Here is a 16,652-nt window from a genome sequence, read left to right on the forward strand (position 1 = left end):
ACTGGTCAGAATGCCCCTTGGGACGTCTTCCTTGGGAATAGGAAATATATTTAGATCTGCAAATGCTGTTCAACTACATACATACAATGTACATATTTATACATATCTTTTTTTCGAAAACTTAAAACATCTTTGTAAGAATATCGAATGTTTTAATTTCTGTTCTGTACATTGTAACATTTTATGAAAGTGTTCCTAAATTTTGAATACTGAAATGCGCAAAACTTGGTCAAACAAATAAAATTGAAAGCATAAATTTACTTATGTACACGCATACGTAAAGCAAAATTATGTGTATATAAAATGTTCATAAATACACTTAAAAATCAGCTATAATGTTCCGTATGAATAAAAACTAAGCAATTGCTTTTTCAGATTTTTTTTACTTAAAGGGTCAAGATAAATTTTAATATGCCCTAATTATCTAAATTTCATTAATCTGTTGAAAAATGTTAAAAAAAAGATTACGTTTTTTGGCTAAAATATAGTTCTTTTCAGTGTCCTACAAGTCACTTTCATTCAAATGATAGTTACATAAAACTAAGAAATCGTTTGGTACATTACATTAGTTATCGTTCTATGTTAAAAAATGAATGAAATAAAAAAACTTTAAATATATCCCCGATTTTATAAATGGACTAAAAATTAGAAAATAATACTTGGGTACTGTTTGCGTATTTGAAGAACGATTTTGGGGTGTACAAATAAGCAAACATTTCCCTAATATTTCTCAGCCCCATAGAATTTGTTTTGATAACTTTTGATGTTGAAATTTTAGCAAGTCATTATAAATAATTTATGAGATTGAAAACGAAAAACGAGGAGCGCATGCATGGTACAATTATAGTTTTGCTTCACATCGAAATTCGTGCTCCCTTATTTTCATTTTGTCGCATTTCAATGTTGATTCTTTTACTTTTTGTTGGCTTTGCTTTTTGTTTTCGCTAAAAATTTTATAATTTTTCAAAACAAAAAAAAAAAAAACTTTTCCACAATAAATTTTCATTTAAAAAATGGCCTCGAGCTCATTATAAAATTGTTGAATATAATTGTTAAAAGGCCAAAAAATAACAAAAAACAAAAAAAAAATACGTTTGAAAAAAAGCCTGCATTAATTTTGAATTTGTGTAGATAGTAGCTATTAGATACTAAACGAATGTTTTTTCGGCTTTTGCAATTTAATAAAATCCTCTGCAAGAAAGTTTGCTTAAAAAAATACGCATACATATATATGTGGTATATGAAAATATCCCTTTTCCCTTGCAGTAAACCTTAAGTGTCGGCAACAATGATGTTTTTCAAATAAGGCAGATCGGAATATGCGCTCTCTGGGAAGACAATACTTGTAATTGTTGTACCATGGAGCGCATGCAATACAAAGCATTAGATATAATTGACAATAGTCAAACTACATAACATACAGGCAGGTTCCGCAATTCACTTCCGAGTGAATTTCAACCAAAGTCACTTTGAATTCAAATTTAATGGGGTTGAAATTCACTCGGAAGTGAATTGCAGAACCTGCCTGATAGACCTAAATTTCTACAGAGAAATTACAAATTTGAGATCGATTTGAAGCGGTCCTTATTCATAAACCCACATACATACATATCTGTGTTCGTATGGAAAAGTAGCTTATGTCGAAAGGTTGGCTTTAGTATAATGCGGCAATCCCTTTATTTTTTAAACGGCAAGGAATTTTTTGATGAGACTTAATAAGAATATTGACTTGCTAGTATCGGAACTATTTCTTCCACGTTTATTTGCTAAAAGTTGTTCAACGGCTTACCGCCAGTGAGTCATTCGCAATCGTATGCTGCGAATGCCGATTTATACTAAAGCCAGCCTTTCGACATAAGCTACTTTTCCATATGAACACAGATATGTATATTAGTCTTCATATTAATTCAGGTCTGTTACATGCGCCCCACGCTTTTCATTTTCAATCTCATAAATTTTTTATAATCAGCGTTATTCTGCATTTCGACTCGAATCGAAATTTTCTCCGTTTGGAAACTTTTGTATTCTGCGTTTCGTTTCGTTTCGATCAATCTTCGAAATTTACGATTATACCTATTCTACATTTCGATCGTAGTTCCGTTTTTCCAAGTTGCACATTTGTTGACGGAGAACGTTTCGATTGTTATTTTCGTGGGTTTAAATGATCAAATTTTATAAAAAAATAAGTAAAATATACCTTGCATGTTTGTTATACGGATGACAAGCGGGCTCTTTGTTTTTTATTATTCATTTTATATTTTTTTATTTTATTGGATTTAAATATTTAATTTTACTTTATTTTATTTTCATTTGCTTTATTTTATATAAAATTTTTATTTGGTTAATTAAAATTTTTAGAGTTGAGTTTTATTAAAAAATTCTGATGCTGATTTCGAAGATGTTTTCGCTCTTCCTCTTCTTCTTTCGATTCGATCGTAACTCAGAATACCAAAATACGATTGTTGCGGAGCGGAATTCGAGAACGCAATGGAAATGCAGAATATTCCCCAATGACTTTCGCTAAAATTTCAAAATCAAAAGTTATCCTATTCAGTCGTTTGCACCCAAACTGAGAATTTTTTCTTCACAAACCGTTTTTTCTTTTAAACACTATTTTCGCATTGGCCAACGCATAAGCGTTTATCAGGCGCCAATCCATCCAGTAACTAGTTTTACGTAAAAGTAAATTCCTTAACCCGGCGAGAATGTGGCCGGGTGTGACACACCCATCCTGTTACTTATATGAGTGTATTTTTTTCTCTAGTTATTCAAACGTTTAGTTGTTTTGTGCAGCTGGAATCAAAGCACTGGTAGAGAATTGTGGCGTGATGGCAGTGGGGCGGTGGCTTGTGCTCGAGTTATAAGCTTGCTGACATTGCTTGGGTATGTAATTAATCCAACATTTATTCTTCCGAGAATCTCATTCCAAATAAATGAACCTCCACATTCATCATCCTAATATGGGGAAAAGCCATATGTATGGAGTATGCGGTATGTTTTTTTGTAAATACTGTTTCCTTTTAATCTTTTGTGGATTTTTTAAAAGTACCTACCAAAATTTTTGTTTGAAAAGTTTATAATTTCGTGTTTCTTCAGTTATATGTAATAATAAAGGTGTTCAACTGCATATCGTCGTTTAAAGTACAAAACCGCCTATCTACAAAATGCAAAATCGCGTATGTGAATTATGTAAATTATCTTCTAGAGAGTAAAAACACTCATATTTCAAAATGGTTCTATTTTTTAAAAAGCAATCGGATATCTGGCCAGTATATTTCAGGACGAATGGATAAGGATTGAGCCAAGAGCTTGTATGTGCAAAACCAATTTTTGGCAGCTAATGCCAGTTACGCGGTTTTGCAGAATGTACTTTTTTGTACTTTAAACGACGATATGCAGTTTAACACCTTTATTATCACATATAATTGTCAAATTCTATGTCAAATACATTTTGGAGTATACATATTTTGTAGGCGGGTATGTCATACCCTGCCACATACTCTTTGTAACATTCTGCATTTTGCGAGATGCAAGACACCTTAGAAATGCATTCACCATTTTCGATTGCCTCAAGTTCACGTAATCGCGAGTTCGAATCCCAGTTAGCTGAAACACTTTTTTGTATTTTTTTAATTTTTACCATTTTTTCTATTTTTATTCCAACATTTATTAAGTTTATTATATCAGAAATATTAGAAATTTTCTTTATCATTTAAACCATTTTTACTACAATTGTATGAAAGGCGAAAATAACAAGAGAACGCAATGCGCAGCTGTGCTTCTAAAAATAGCTACAAGCAAGAGAAAGCGGGTATAATACACAGCTACCCTACAAGACATTGCTGAGCACTTTAGGCAAAAATTCTCACACATTTACACTTTTGTTTTTGTAGTACGGCATAAATGAGTAGTTTGACTATTAGTACTGAGGACTTTCTGATGACAACATTGAGGGGAAAGTACTCAATTTTTTCCCATGGCCTGAACGAAAATGAGGACTTTGATAAGCACTTTTGTGATTAGGGATAATGATAATATGAGTACTCATATGATACTCAGCTGTCTTGTAGGGTACATATGTATTTATACATACATCCATATGTACATACATAAATATCTATACAAATATGTATGTACATACATACTTAAGCAGACGGCAAAAAGAAGCGATAATAATAAAGCGTACGCTCGAGTAGACAAATTCGGCTGCCTACATTCGACTGGAAGGTTGGCATCTTCTGTAATCACGCTTCTGTGAGGTCGGATTGTGGAATGGCCTGAGGCCGGGAGTCCTGAGTGGTGGGCCAGTTCATGTTGACGGAACGTCCGCACTAAGCTTTCCATCAATATGGGTGTCAAGGAGGAGTCCTCGACATTCAGGTTGGCTAAGGAGGGATGAACCGGGCCAGGGGTGAAAACCAGCAGCCAAGAGTTCCCGTGGTAGGCAGTAGTGGGATAGCGTACCGGAGTGAAATGCCACTACCAGCCCAGTCAATATGGTTAGACTGCAATCCTTTTTTTTTAAATAGCGATACGATTTTTTAAATAAATAAAGTTAAAAAAAGACTTAAATATATTCGAAAATTTAGAGTTTTCCTTGATAAATTCACAAAATTCGCGTCTTTTAATAAAAGATACGATGTGATTTTCCAGTTTATTAATTGCGTTAATTAAACAAGTGTTAATTAAGCATTGATACTATACTTAACCTACATATTGTTCATAAATAACACAATTATATATTGTTATCCTCAAAAAGACCGTCTCTAATCATGAGATGAAATTCCCCACAGTAATAATAGCCCAGTTATGCATACTTAGCTTTGCATGAATCACCATTTTATGGCAAAAACAGAATTTTAACTTTAAAATGAGGAGAACGCGATTTTAAAATGGTAAAATGAGGTTCTAAGTTTTGTTTTGTTGTTGAAGTAGTACAAACGCAATAGCACCCAGGTTCGGTCCCCACTCCGGGCGATTCCAAAAATTTTTTTATATTTTATATTTTTATTTTAACATAAACATTATTATATTTTATTTTATTAAATTTTATTTTAGTATCTTATTTTGTTTATGGTATTTCATATAATTATTTCGTTATTAATCAAATGTATTGGACTTTAACTTTAATTAAAAAGGCCACAATAACTGTAATTAAATAACAAAAATTTAAATAATATTTAAAAGACTAAAAAAAGATGTAAAAAATGTTCAATGTTCCCTTGCAGTGGGATTCGAGCAGGCGACTTCCCGGCTTGCTAAATCCGCAATCCAGCAGCGGGCACAGGGTGAACTAATTAAAGTACTCATATTTCTATATATTGGCGGGTAAATTTTTTCTCTTCATATGGATAGCCCTGTTCTCTCATCTTAACAAAAAGCTGTTTCTAAAAGCATAGACAGACTGCAATGTTGATCCGGATTAACGCCGCAATTGATCTGATCAAAATTGTGCCTTGATAGATGGCAGTAATGCTGATTAAAGAGCCGTGAGTTCGTCCAGTCCCACGGCCCGTAGAATATTCATTTAATTTTTTTTTATTGATTCAATTATAACTTTTATATTTTCTTAAGTTGTTGTAAGTTAGTTGTTTTTGACTTTTTTAGTAAAATTAAACTCCAAAAATTTAAGTTAACTAATAATATAATAAAAAATGTGAAATAAAATAAAACAAACGAAAATAAAATAAAAAACAGTTAAATATATAAATCAAATAAAATTTAGAAAAATAAAAGATATAATAAAAACAAAATTTTTCTGGCAATCGCTGCAACCGAGGATCGAACCTGGGATCTACAGGCTTGTGTACTACAAGCAGCTCTCACCACTCGGCTACTGCGAGTGAAGGATGCGTACGCTTTATTTGCTTAGTTAGCATAGAACACAAAGAAACTGCAAAACTGGCATAGACATCCACCCTGTCGTCGGTAATGCAGTCACCGAAATAAGTTCTTATTCAAGATTGCGCCAATCGAGCTGAGAGCAACTGGCCGTGACGTCAAAATATACCAGAATGAGAGAGCAAGACGAACTCGATAAGAAAAAGAAGAAGCATCGAACAAAAGGCAGTGTTGAAAAAGCACCAAATTTTTATTGGTGTATTTTATGGACTTTATATGAATAGATAATTTTATTGTAAGGATGCCGATTCAAATTAATAAAAATCAATGTTTCGATTTCTTCTGGCATGATTGAAGGTGCTGCCCATATTTCGTTGTCGCTTAAGTTTGTCCCTGTGCCATGAATTTGTTTAAATTTTTGTAAAATTGCTTCCCACACTTACGATTGCTATAAATTTTGCTTCCATTTTTTTAAGATTTTCTAATTTGATGTCTTCAAACTAAAAACAAAAGCACCAAAAACGCACTAAGCACCAAACTCAAAAATATTTGCGTTTTGAATACCCACTAAATTTGGTGCGAAAAGCATCAAGTTGGCAACAGTGAGTGTAAACAAAAGTATTTTATGACGTCAGCGATTGAGTGGATGCTGTCAAATCGACGAAGAGAGGGTTAGCGGTCCGCGAATGGCGTGACCTTTAATTTCTGGAGCGTGGCTTTGACTCATCCATTTTCTTCTTTAAAATGCGCATAAGCAGCCGAACAAATGCACGAAATTTTTGGGAATTAACTCGGATCCGGGCAGTTTTCGTTGACAACACTGGTAAAAACGGCAGCTCTTGTCTTTTGTACAAGTAAGCCAAGAATGATAGAATACAAGATTGCGCCAATCGAGCTGAGAGCAACTGGCCATGACGTCAAGATATACCAGAATGAGCGAGCAAAGACGAATTCCATAAGAAAAAGAAGAAGAATCGAACAGCTGGGGCGAAATTGAATGGTTTGTTTACAAAGTGCATAATAAATCGCGGATTTACGGAATTATTTAATTTTAAATGGTAAATTGGTTGTTTAAAAGTAAAGAATGTGTACTTATTAAATGCAATGCAAATCGCTGAAAGTGTATAAGCTTATATAAAGCATTTGATCCCTTAGTAAATTCTTTGCGGCCCTGAAAAGGGCCCTTTATGTATACAAACACAGAGAAGCTAATGTTTGCTCCAGTAGATCGCTCACAACGGTTTTGTACACTTGCTGCTGCGCTTCCTTGTCAGGATCTGGTATTACCGCAGCAGGCTTGAAAATTGTCGGCACAACGCCCCGCTTTAGTTTACGCTTTGTAGCGTAGCCTAACACAATTTAAAACATTTCTTTTAATAAAATGCAGTATCAATGAAAAGTGAAAAATATAAGCTTCCGGGGGGTTTCACATTTACGATGAGGGCGGCTACCTTTCGTGAAATTTACTCCCGAGTCACACCATGCTCACGAAATCCAATAAGCGTTTATTGGCGAATTAAATAGTATAACTTACCCATTTTATATTGAAGCTCGTTCTCGAAGTCATCAGTTGTGAAGTGTTTTACACAAATGACGCTGGTTCGGGCGTTGAAATCCGTTGGTCTCCGGCAGAACTGCATCCACTTTTCACCAACTCAATGTTGGCCGGAAAAGTAAAAAAACTGCACCCAGATCCTTTGGCACTAACACTAGTACAATTAACCATTGCACACCGAATTTTTTTTCTTTAATTTATAACTTTTTTAAAGTTTTCACAAAAAACGAAACAACGCTCAAAATGTTTCGAATTTTCAAATTTGTAAAGTTGAAATAACCTAAAATGTCACGAACCAGAAAATGTAAACAAAAGTATTGTGTGACGTCAGCGAATGGGTGGATGCTGTCAAATCGACGAAGAAAGGGTTAGCGGTCCGCGAATGGTGCTACCTTTATTTTCTGGATCGTACAAGTAAGCAGACAAAGCACGCGAATTCCGAAATGATCCTGAAAATATTATAAACCGTTTTTTTTTATCAAAAAATATTTAAAGGTCGCTCAAAGCGCTCAAAGTTTTCCATGCATTTTATATGGAGAAAGAAACAAGTTTTCGTAGAAATGGTATAGAATTATTCAATATCAATATTTTTTGATCGGAAAACGTTGCTACTGTTTAGTATACTGCCAATAACAATAGACAATTGTTTATTTTACCATTTTTAAATACTAAATAAATTTTTTATGGGTCCTCCCTTGCATTTTCTGATGGAAAGCTTTGAGTGCTATTAGCGACCTCTAGGAATTTTTTTATTTCAAAATAAAAACTACTTTTTCGGTATAGTATAATCCTACAGGGTGAGAGCATTAGAATTCCGACTCTCTTTTTTGTGGAGCACCCCAATGTACATACATATACCTTTATTGAATTGTTATGAATATTAATTCAACTGTACTGATATATTAATCTTGTTAATGAAAATAATGTAAAAATTTATTAAATTCTTACCAACTGTCTGAAAAAAATTAACAAAATCGTCAGCTACTTTTTAAGTTCATCTGGCAGCAAAAAGGTACATTTCTATTGTCAAATTCGGTACAATTTCAAATTTCGATTTTCCATGTTGTTGCTTTTTTCAGCTTTTTCATTTGAGAAGCCTTTATCGTTTTTGAAAAAACGTTTAAGCATTTCATCAGCGTGTTGCTAACATGCCTGACAAAAAACATGCCCGAACATATTATGAATAATATTGCCAAGTGAAATAAATAGAATGGAAATTTATTTAACAGAGTTGTTTTCAGTGGCAAAAATAAAAAAAATGTAAGTAAATTTATTAACTAAATATTTTTCTTTAATAAGCTAAGGGGAAAATTCATTTTTTTAGCTCTTTGCTCCGCTCCGCTCCAGCTAAAATCCTTTGCTCCTTGCTCCTTTGCTTTGCTCCGCTCCGAAGCCCTTACTTAAATGTCAATCTGCTCCAACGTAGTATGACCACCAGCGCGAACAATGACATTGCTGCTGACGTTTGAGAAATTAAACATTTAACATGGGCGTTGACAGATAGGCGATGGTGAGCACGAACTCACAAAGGACCAATGACCGCATACGAACCGCGCTTAACCCAATCACTTGAGGGTGTGCATATTAATTACATTTTAAATCATGGCCAGTCCCCCTATATTCCAAGGTATCAATTAAGCAATTAATATTGTACGCAGAAGCTTACGCAGCGCATACTCGGATATCACATCATTACTTTGAACAACTAGTATTTAAGATGAAGTGTGCAGCAATTAATTTTAACCTAAGTTATTCAGCTACACAAACAACAGTTGCTATATTTAAGACAAAATAATGATTTTAGACAAATCGGCCGAAGTTCGTGAACGTAATTTTAATTCAATAAAAGTGCTGTTTGGAGTTTCTTATGGATTAGGCGTTAATTTGACCGCACCCAGTAAATTTAAAGAATCGTTGAGAATGTAAGTGCAATGAATAGAACAAGCCTATATGTTTTTTTTTATTAATAAACTTAATTAATAACTTATTTGTGCATTGAAGCGTTAATGTGATTTTGGTGGTGAGTAGCACGCTGTCCTTGTACGCCCATTGGTGCTACCTCCAGAGAAATTTCGATAGCATTCCTCTCTTAGCTGAGGTTTGCTTGTTTTACATACAAATTTGTTCGGTACTTACTCAGTAATTTAATAATTATCTTCGCAGACTGTTTGCACTGCTTTGCAGACTCTCATTTCGCTCTTCAAAATGGTGTACTATCTGTTAAGGCAAAGAACCTTTTACCGTCTACTGGAACAGGCTTTAACCCACGACCTAATACATAAAATAGAAATATTTCAACACGGTATGACATCAGCAATATCTGCGAGATGGTCTCATTAGTTCTATTGTTGTATTTTTTTTAATTTTTTTTATAGATCTCCCCGTAAAATACCAATTGAAGCAAGAGATCGATAATATAATGACTGACATTTGGCGCACCACTCGTCGGCAAATATTGTTTTATTTCTCTTGTTGTCTGGCGATTGTGTGCAACTACTTTTTTGCTGCGTTATTTGTAAATCTCTACAATCAGCTAAAGCAAACACCCAACTACAAACATATTCTACGTAAGTACAAAACGTTATCCATCATGTTATTCATAAGTTTATCCTTGATACTGACTTTCTCGCCATTCTGAGGGACTTATATTTAAGCTTTGAATTAGTTTTATTGAGATTTATAAGATGCAGTTGTGTTTAAGTTTTCTATTTCCCTTGAGAGTGTACTTATTTAGATCTTTGGAGGCTACGTTTGGCGGACGGTGAGTTTTCTACACATTTTTCTTATCAGGAAAAAGCCCATTTCCATTTCCTATGATTTTAAGTCTCCGCAAAACGTCTCAAAAGATTCCATTCAAACTGAACATTTGCACATGTGTTTACATAACTCTAGATGAGTGTGAATAGGCGTTTGCTGTTATTTGATAGTTTCCTCGAGATCCCAGGTTTGATTTGGGTCTGAGGAAAAAAAAAACGTTATAAAAACTTTTTCGTGTCTCCGAAGTAGATACGGGGTAAAATTTTTATATATTTTTTTATATCTAAAAAAAACATATGTGAAGTGCTCAACGGAAACGCATGAGAATATGGTCATAAATTTCTGTACTTTTCTGGGAAAACGTCCAGAAACGGGATAAGGAAAACCGGATGAAATATACGACTTTTATTCGAAATTCTATCCATTTTTGGACAGTTGGCTATGCCACTTTAGAATGACATGGTTTGAATTAGAGATTTAGGTATAAAAAAAAAAATTTGTAGTATCAGTCCTAAATTTGATAAATGAGCCGTTTATTTTGAATGTGGCATAAGTCACTTCACAAATCTAGTGCTTAAATTACCGGCTATTTGTATTTAAACGCGTCGGTTATTCGTTCAACTTCATCAACGAAAGGTTGAATGTTTTGTCGTTAGTTTATGACGATAAAGCCATTTACAGATGCATTCGATTACAAATAGCCGGTTATTTAAGCACAAGATTTGTGAAGTGACTTATGTCACTTTCAAAATAAACGGCTCAATTATGCGCTAATAGACTCATCGCGCTTTTTAAACAATACATATATGGCGTGATATGCTGGAGCTAATGGATTTGCAGGATTCTCAGAATAATAGTATAGAAGAAGATAGATGATTTTTGGCAAACAATACATCGCTGATGTTATCACTAGCGGTTCTCGCTCATCAGTCCCTTAATCACAGAGGAATCACTTTCGCGTAATCAATTGCTGTTTTTATACCCGAACGCACTTGTGCACCGATTTAGCCATGTCTGTCCATCCGTCGTTCTGTCCGTGTACACGATAGCTCAAACATAAATTGAGATATCTCAAAAAAAATTTGGTATAAAGGTTGCCCTTCATCGAAGGTAGGTTGTTACTGAAAACGTACGGTGAAATCGGACTATAAGCACGCCTTCCTCTCATATATAATTCAAAATAAAAGGATTTGCCAATGACTTATTTGAAGAGGGCGCGTGCGCGTTGACCGAGGTTAAATGGTGAACTGCTTTCATGAATCATGATTCAATAATACAAGGTTATACCTTGGTTATAATGCACGGGGCGAATCGTAACAAATGATGATTTAATGATTTTAGATGCTTCCGTTTTACGTTACGTTCAAGTGCATTATAATTACGGTGACCATATTAAACAACGTAAAATAGACGACATTTTATTCCAAAATGATTTGGGAATACGTACATATAACTTGTATGATAAAAGTACCTTGCCCATATCGCAATTTAAGTCAAATATTTACCAGTTAATTATATTATTTAATTGTATAAGTTCCCCTGCTGTAGCGAAAAATGAAGCCAAATCCTTTTCAAAAACTTCGCCATCCTTTGCTACTAAAATGCGTTTACCATAATTCATACTGCACGAAGCCAGCACACAGTGGTTCAAAATAGGAATTCGATGTTCATAATTCACCGGAGCCTTCATTTTTCAGCCAATTTTTACCAAAAGTTTTGTGTATTGTTTTGTTTTGGGAGAACCATACAATTGTTTTCAACTAGTTTTTGTTATATAACATTTATTAACTGGAACAGGAGAATACATTTTCTTCGGAATTGCTACATTTTCTGCATTTTGCACTAAACAATTTAATATAATCAAATTAAAATTCAGTAATCAGGCTCAACTGGTCTCTTGAAAATATGATAAGCTTTCATAAAAAAAAAGAAAAACTAAAATTAAGTGAAAAATGAAGTAAATTAATGCCAGTTTTGAACCACTGCGCACCAGGGGGCTTATTCTTCAATTTCAGTGGAAACTCAGCGTTCAACACGATCCTGGGCACAACTTTTCTTATGCTTTATAGATTGTACAAAGATAACCGATTAAATAGAAACCCTTAAGTGGGGTGCGAAACAAACTGACGAAAGTTTTCATTATATTTTATAAGGAACATTTTTATTTCTCATATTCTGCGTTTAAAAATTTACCTCTGAAAAATGCAGAGCCGATTTTAAGGGACAGTTTAAAAAATAAAGGACAAAAAATTATAAAGGACAGGGGGTTAAAATGAAGGAATGTCCTTTAAAATAAAGGACGGATGGTTACCGTATGCATAAGCATTATCGTATGTCACCAGTGGTGCCAGATGTGGGGATTTCGCCCCATTTTTGGGATTTCTAAAACCATTTGAGGATAGATTTTTTCGTTTGGGGATGTGGGGATTTTATGGGGATTTTTATTTGATCTAAAATATTCATATTGAAATTATAATACATATGTTTTATTGCCTGCCCTTAAAAATTTCTCCAACCAAGATTTTCTTTGTAAAAGCATTATTTGGCGCAAATGTCTGCTTTGATTGGCTTTCGCTGAACAAACAATTTTCTCTCACTTCATTACACCAAATTGTAAAAGGAATGCTGTGATTGGCATTCACCGAATGAACTACATTTATTTCTGATTTCCTTGCGCCAACATTGACGGTTCTTTATTTAGTGTAAAAAGAAATTTACAAAGTGGCAAGCGCACAAAAAAAAACATACTAATTTGAGGAATTTACAGACAGCAATGGGAAGAGGTACCTTAGTCTCCAAAAACCATAAAAAATAAATCACTAAATGATCACATAAATATGAACACATATAAATCTGTGAAAATTTGTAACCAAAAAGTATTCAAAACTCCAATTAAAATGAACTAACAGAAATAAAAATACTTTTTTTTTATTTTATACTTAAAGGGATTTAAATGGGGATTAAGGAGACAAATGGGGATTTTTTGGGGATAACTAAAGCTCGATATGGGGATGCGCTACAAAAAAAATTTGGCAACACTGTCTGTCACAGTTTTTACATATACATACATACTCAGATGTGAACAGTCAAAAAAGGAAAATATTATTTTTAATTACGAACATTTTTAAACGATAATCAAATATAAAGTATTCATTTTTACTATGCATTATTTCCCTCAGTGTGTTCAGTTAATAAATCTGTCATTTTTATTAAATTTCGTCTACTTCCATTTAATTTTTAAATCTAAAGCGCCATGGAGACCTTATCAACCGTCTCGCGTTATGCTTGACAAAAAATAAGCTCTCTTGCCTTCTCATAAAAGTGGTTTGACTTACAGTTTTTTTTGGCACCTGAAACGCTTTCCTGCGAAAAAAACCTGTAAATCGTGAATATCGTGAGCACCTGCAAAACACAACTAATATTCCCACTGGTAAATATAATTTTGCGACCCATCTTCAAGCAATTAATATCAAACCACTGCCAACGTAAAATGAAAAATAAACAGAAGTCGCTGCTGGTTATATTCAAATGTAACGGAAATTGTTCTTAATGGCTATTATTACCCAGCCAGAAAAAAATCTGAAAACTGATCCGAAAAAGGACAAAAAAGTGGTTTAAGTGCAGATTTTTGTCCGTTTACTGATTCCATTTTCGGATACTTTGACGATCCGTTTTCCCACTAAAGTGTGCGGCAGAAACGTATGTACAAAAAACTAACGTAAAGTGTTTGTGAAACGGATACGTTTTCGGCTGTTTTTTCTGAAATTTGTCTGATTGAATTTTTCGTTCAATACGCTTTCCTTCTTCACTTCACAGATACTTTTTCATGGTTCAAAAGAAATAGAAAACAACTAGGAACCGTCTGACGGAATTCGAACCCGGCACCTTCTGGAAGCTAACAAATAGCGGCACACTCCTCTGCACGCTCAGCTAATGCTGACTACGCATGCACGCTTTCAAATGTTTAACCCAGTTATGCATACTTGCACTGCTATAACATTTTTACGTAAAAATCAAAACCCAACAGAATTCTACATGTTAAGTGCTATGCGTTGGGTAACCGCTTACATGTAAAGCCCATTTAAGAGATTCTTATGTGACAACTCTCATGCACAACTGGGCTATTTAGCTTGAGCAAATAAAATACTATTATTGCTTTCAAATGACGTCATATTTTTCGAACGTTTTCCGGATACGAAAATTGATGATAACAGTAGGAGTTTTTTCTAAGCCTTTTCGGATACGGAAAATTTAACTAAACTGCACTGTCGGAAGAATTAACGTTTCTTTGCTGGCTTGGTAATTCTTCTTCTTCTTCTTTTTTGGCGCTGTAACCGCCTAAGCGATTTTGGCCGAGTTCAGCAAAGCACGCCAGTCGTTTCTCCTCTGTGCCAACTGACGCCAATTGGAAACGCCAAGTGAAGCCAAGTCCTTCTCCACCTGATCTTTCCATCGCAGTGGGGGCCTCCCTCTTCCTCTGCTACCACCAGCGGGTTCCGAGTTGAATACTTTCAGAGCTGGAGCGTCGGTGTCCATTCGAACGACATGACCAATTGGCTTGGTAATTACTACCTACTATTTTGACATGAATTACTAAGGACTGGTTTTCACTATGCCATATTTTGACGCCAAAATTTTGCCACATATTTTGACACAACTTTATCTCCTTTATCCATACCTTTATCGATGATATTATGGGTCAAAAACTGGCATACAGCCGATTTCGCAGCGCTTGTACACGACTAAAGACCTATACTGTTCCAAATTAATCGATAAACCCCTTTCTGATGCCATTTGACAATGTGTTTTCACTTATTTGACGACAAATCCCACTGAATTTGACATAGTGAAAACCAGCCTTAAGCTTCACCAATACTGACACTCTTTAGTAATTCTCAGGAAGTGACCATGGTTGTGAGCAAGGTTTATATATAAGAGGTTACGCAATGCGCAGGTCCGTTATTCTTTTTTCCCAAAATTGGGCGACAACAACAGCGAAAACAATAAGCAGCGTAAAATAAACATAAAATTGAAGTGAAGTGAAGCGATTTCAAACCAATTGTAATCGATAGCTTATTCAAAAAAACATTTACACTTAATAATAATAATATAATTTTAACCAAATTTTTACTCATGCCTTTATGTATGTCGAAAAAGCCACATAACTGGATTTTTCACTGCGGAAAATTTTCGCGAAATTTTCATTTAAACTCGCTATATCTCAGACGTTTGTGTATCGGTTTATTTGCAATTTGTACACAGTAAACTAGATTCTATTCTAAAGAAGATGAGTCTAACAACACTTCTTAATACTTATTAAAAACAAAATTGCGGATATTTAAAAATTTTTAGAAAAATTAAGGAGGTGGTTTTTACAAATGTAAAAGTTGTGTTATGAAGTTTAACATTTTTGTTTTGTTTTAATGCAGCATTAAAGACAAATACATACGGATATTTTTGGGAAAGTTTCAGGTTTAGGCAACAAGTAGTTCTAAAGTTATAACAATATTATGGTGACACCCACAATGAATGAACTATAAAAAACTAACCAAAATTAAATAACAACAAAACTAATATGAAAATTGTCAAAAACTTAGAGCGGCTATAATTTTTTCGACTACTGTACATTAGTCTGCATCACTAAAAAAAGTGGCGGTTTTTCCGGCGGGACTACCAAACCTAGTATATTTTAAGACTTCTACCAAAATATTTCGGCCCAATATTAAGATTCACGTGAGTTGGACCGGTTTGAAAATAGCTCTAAAAATGGAGTTTTTTTATGAATAAAAATAGTTTCCGAAAGGATTTTTTGGAAAAAAATCCCCTCAGATGACAAAACAGTTTAAGCTTAAAAAATCTAAATAAAAATATTAAAGAATTGTATCAACGGAATCATAAAAATGAAATTTTTGATGCTGTTTTTTTAACTTTTTTCAAAGATTTGTGTAAGAAAAACTTGAATAACTGCTCCAAAACTTTACCGATATAGACTTATGAGGTATCAGTGGAAGGTATTTTCTCACCCTTTTTATTTCTTTGCAAAACTCATTCACGTCCCGTTTTTTATTCAATACCAACACATCTTAATTAAACATGGAATGACATTCGTTTATCTTACCTTCCTCTCTCATACTTAGAATGAGCATATTCGCAAAGATTTTAAAACGGTGATAAAATACCTTACCAATGATACTTCATAAGCAGGAAACGGATTTTATGGAAATTGCCTTTTTTTCTGCTTTCGGTTTTGTCTTTTTTAGTGCCTTCTTTTGTATTTTTTTTTTTCGTATTCTAGTGCCTTTTCCTGCCTACTTTGCTATTTTATTTTGCCTTTTCTAGCCTATTTCGTTATTTTATTTTGCCTTTTTTATAAGTTTTTATGTCCTAAAAATCCGTTCCCTGCTCATAGTCATGTAAGTCTAAATTGGTAAGGTTTTGGCTAAGTTTTTCTAAAACCAGTCTTTGAAAAATATTCAAAAACAGCATCAAAAATCTCATT

General features: G+C 34.0%; 1 protein-coding gene across 1 annotated transcript in view; it reads left to right on the forward strand.

Moving 5' to 3' along the window:
• Positions 1–9,190: 9,190 nt before the first annotated feature.
• Positions 9,191–16,652, forward strand: part of LOC118746515 (odorant receptor 63a-like) — a 30,486-nt gene continuing 23,024 nt past the window's right edge. The window contains exons 1-4 of the mRNA XM_036480362.1: positions 9,191–9,318; positions 9,398–9,494; positions 9,560–9,698; positions 9,772–9,963. Of these exons, the coding sequence (XP_036336255.1) occupies positions 9,191–9,318; positions 9,398–9,494; positions 9,560–9,698; positions 9,772–9,963 (556 nt within the window). The remainder of the gene's footprint in view (positions 9,319–9,397; positions 9,495–9,559; positions 9,699–9,771; positions 9,964–16,652) is intronic.

The sequence above is a fragment of the Rhagoletis pomonella genome, unplaced genomic scaffold, assembly GCF_013731165.1.
Source record: "Rhagoletis pomonella isolate Grant_MI unplaced genomic scaffold, Rhpom_1.0 Rhpom_scaffold_00010, whole genome shotgun sequence".
NCBI lineage: Eukaryota > Metazoa > Arthropoda > Insecta > Diptera > Tephritidae > Rhagoletis > Rhagoletis pomonella.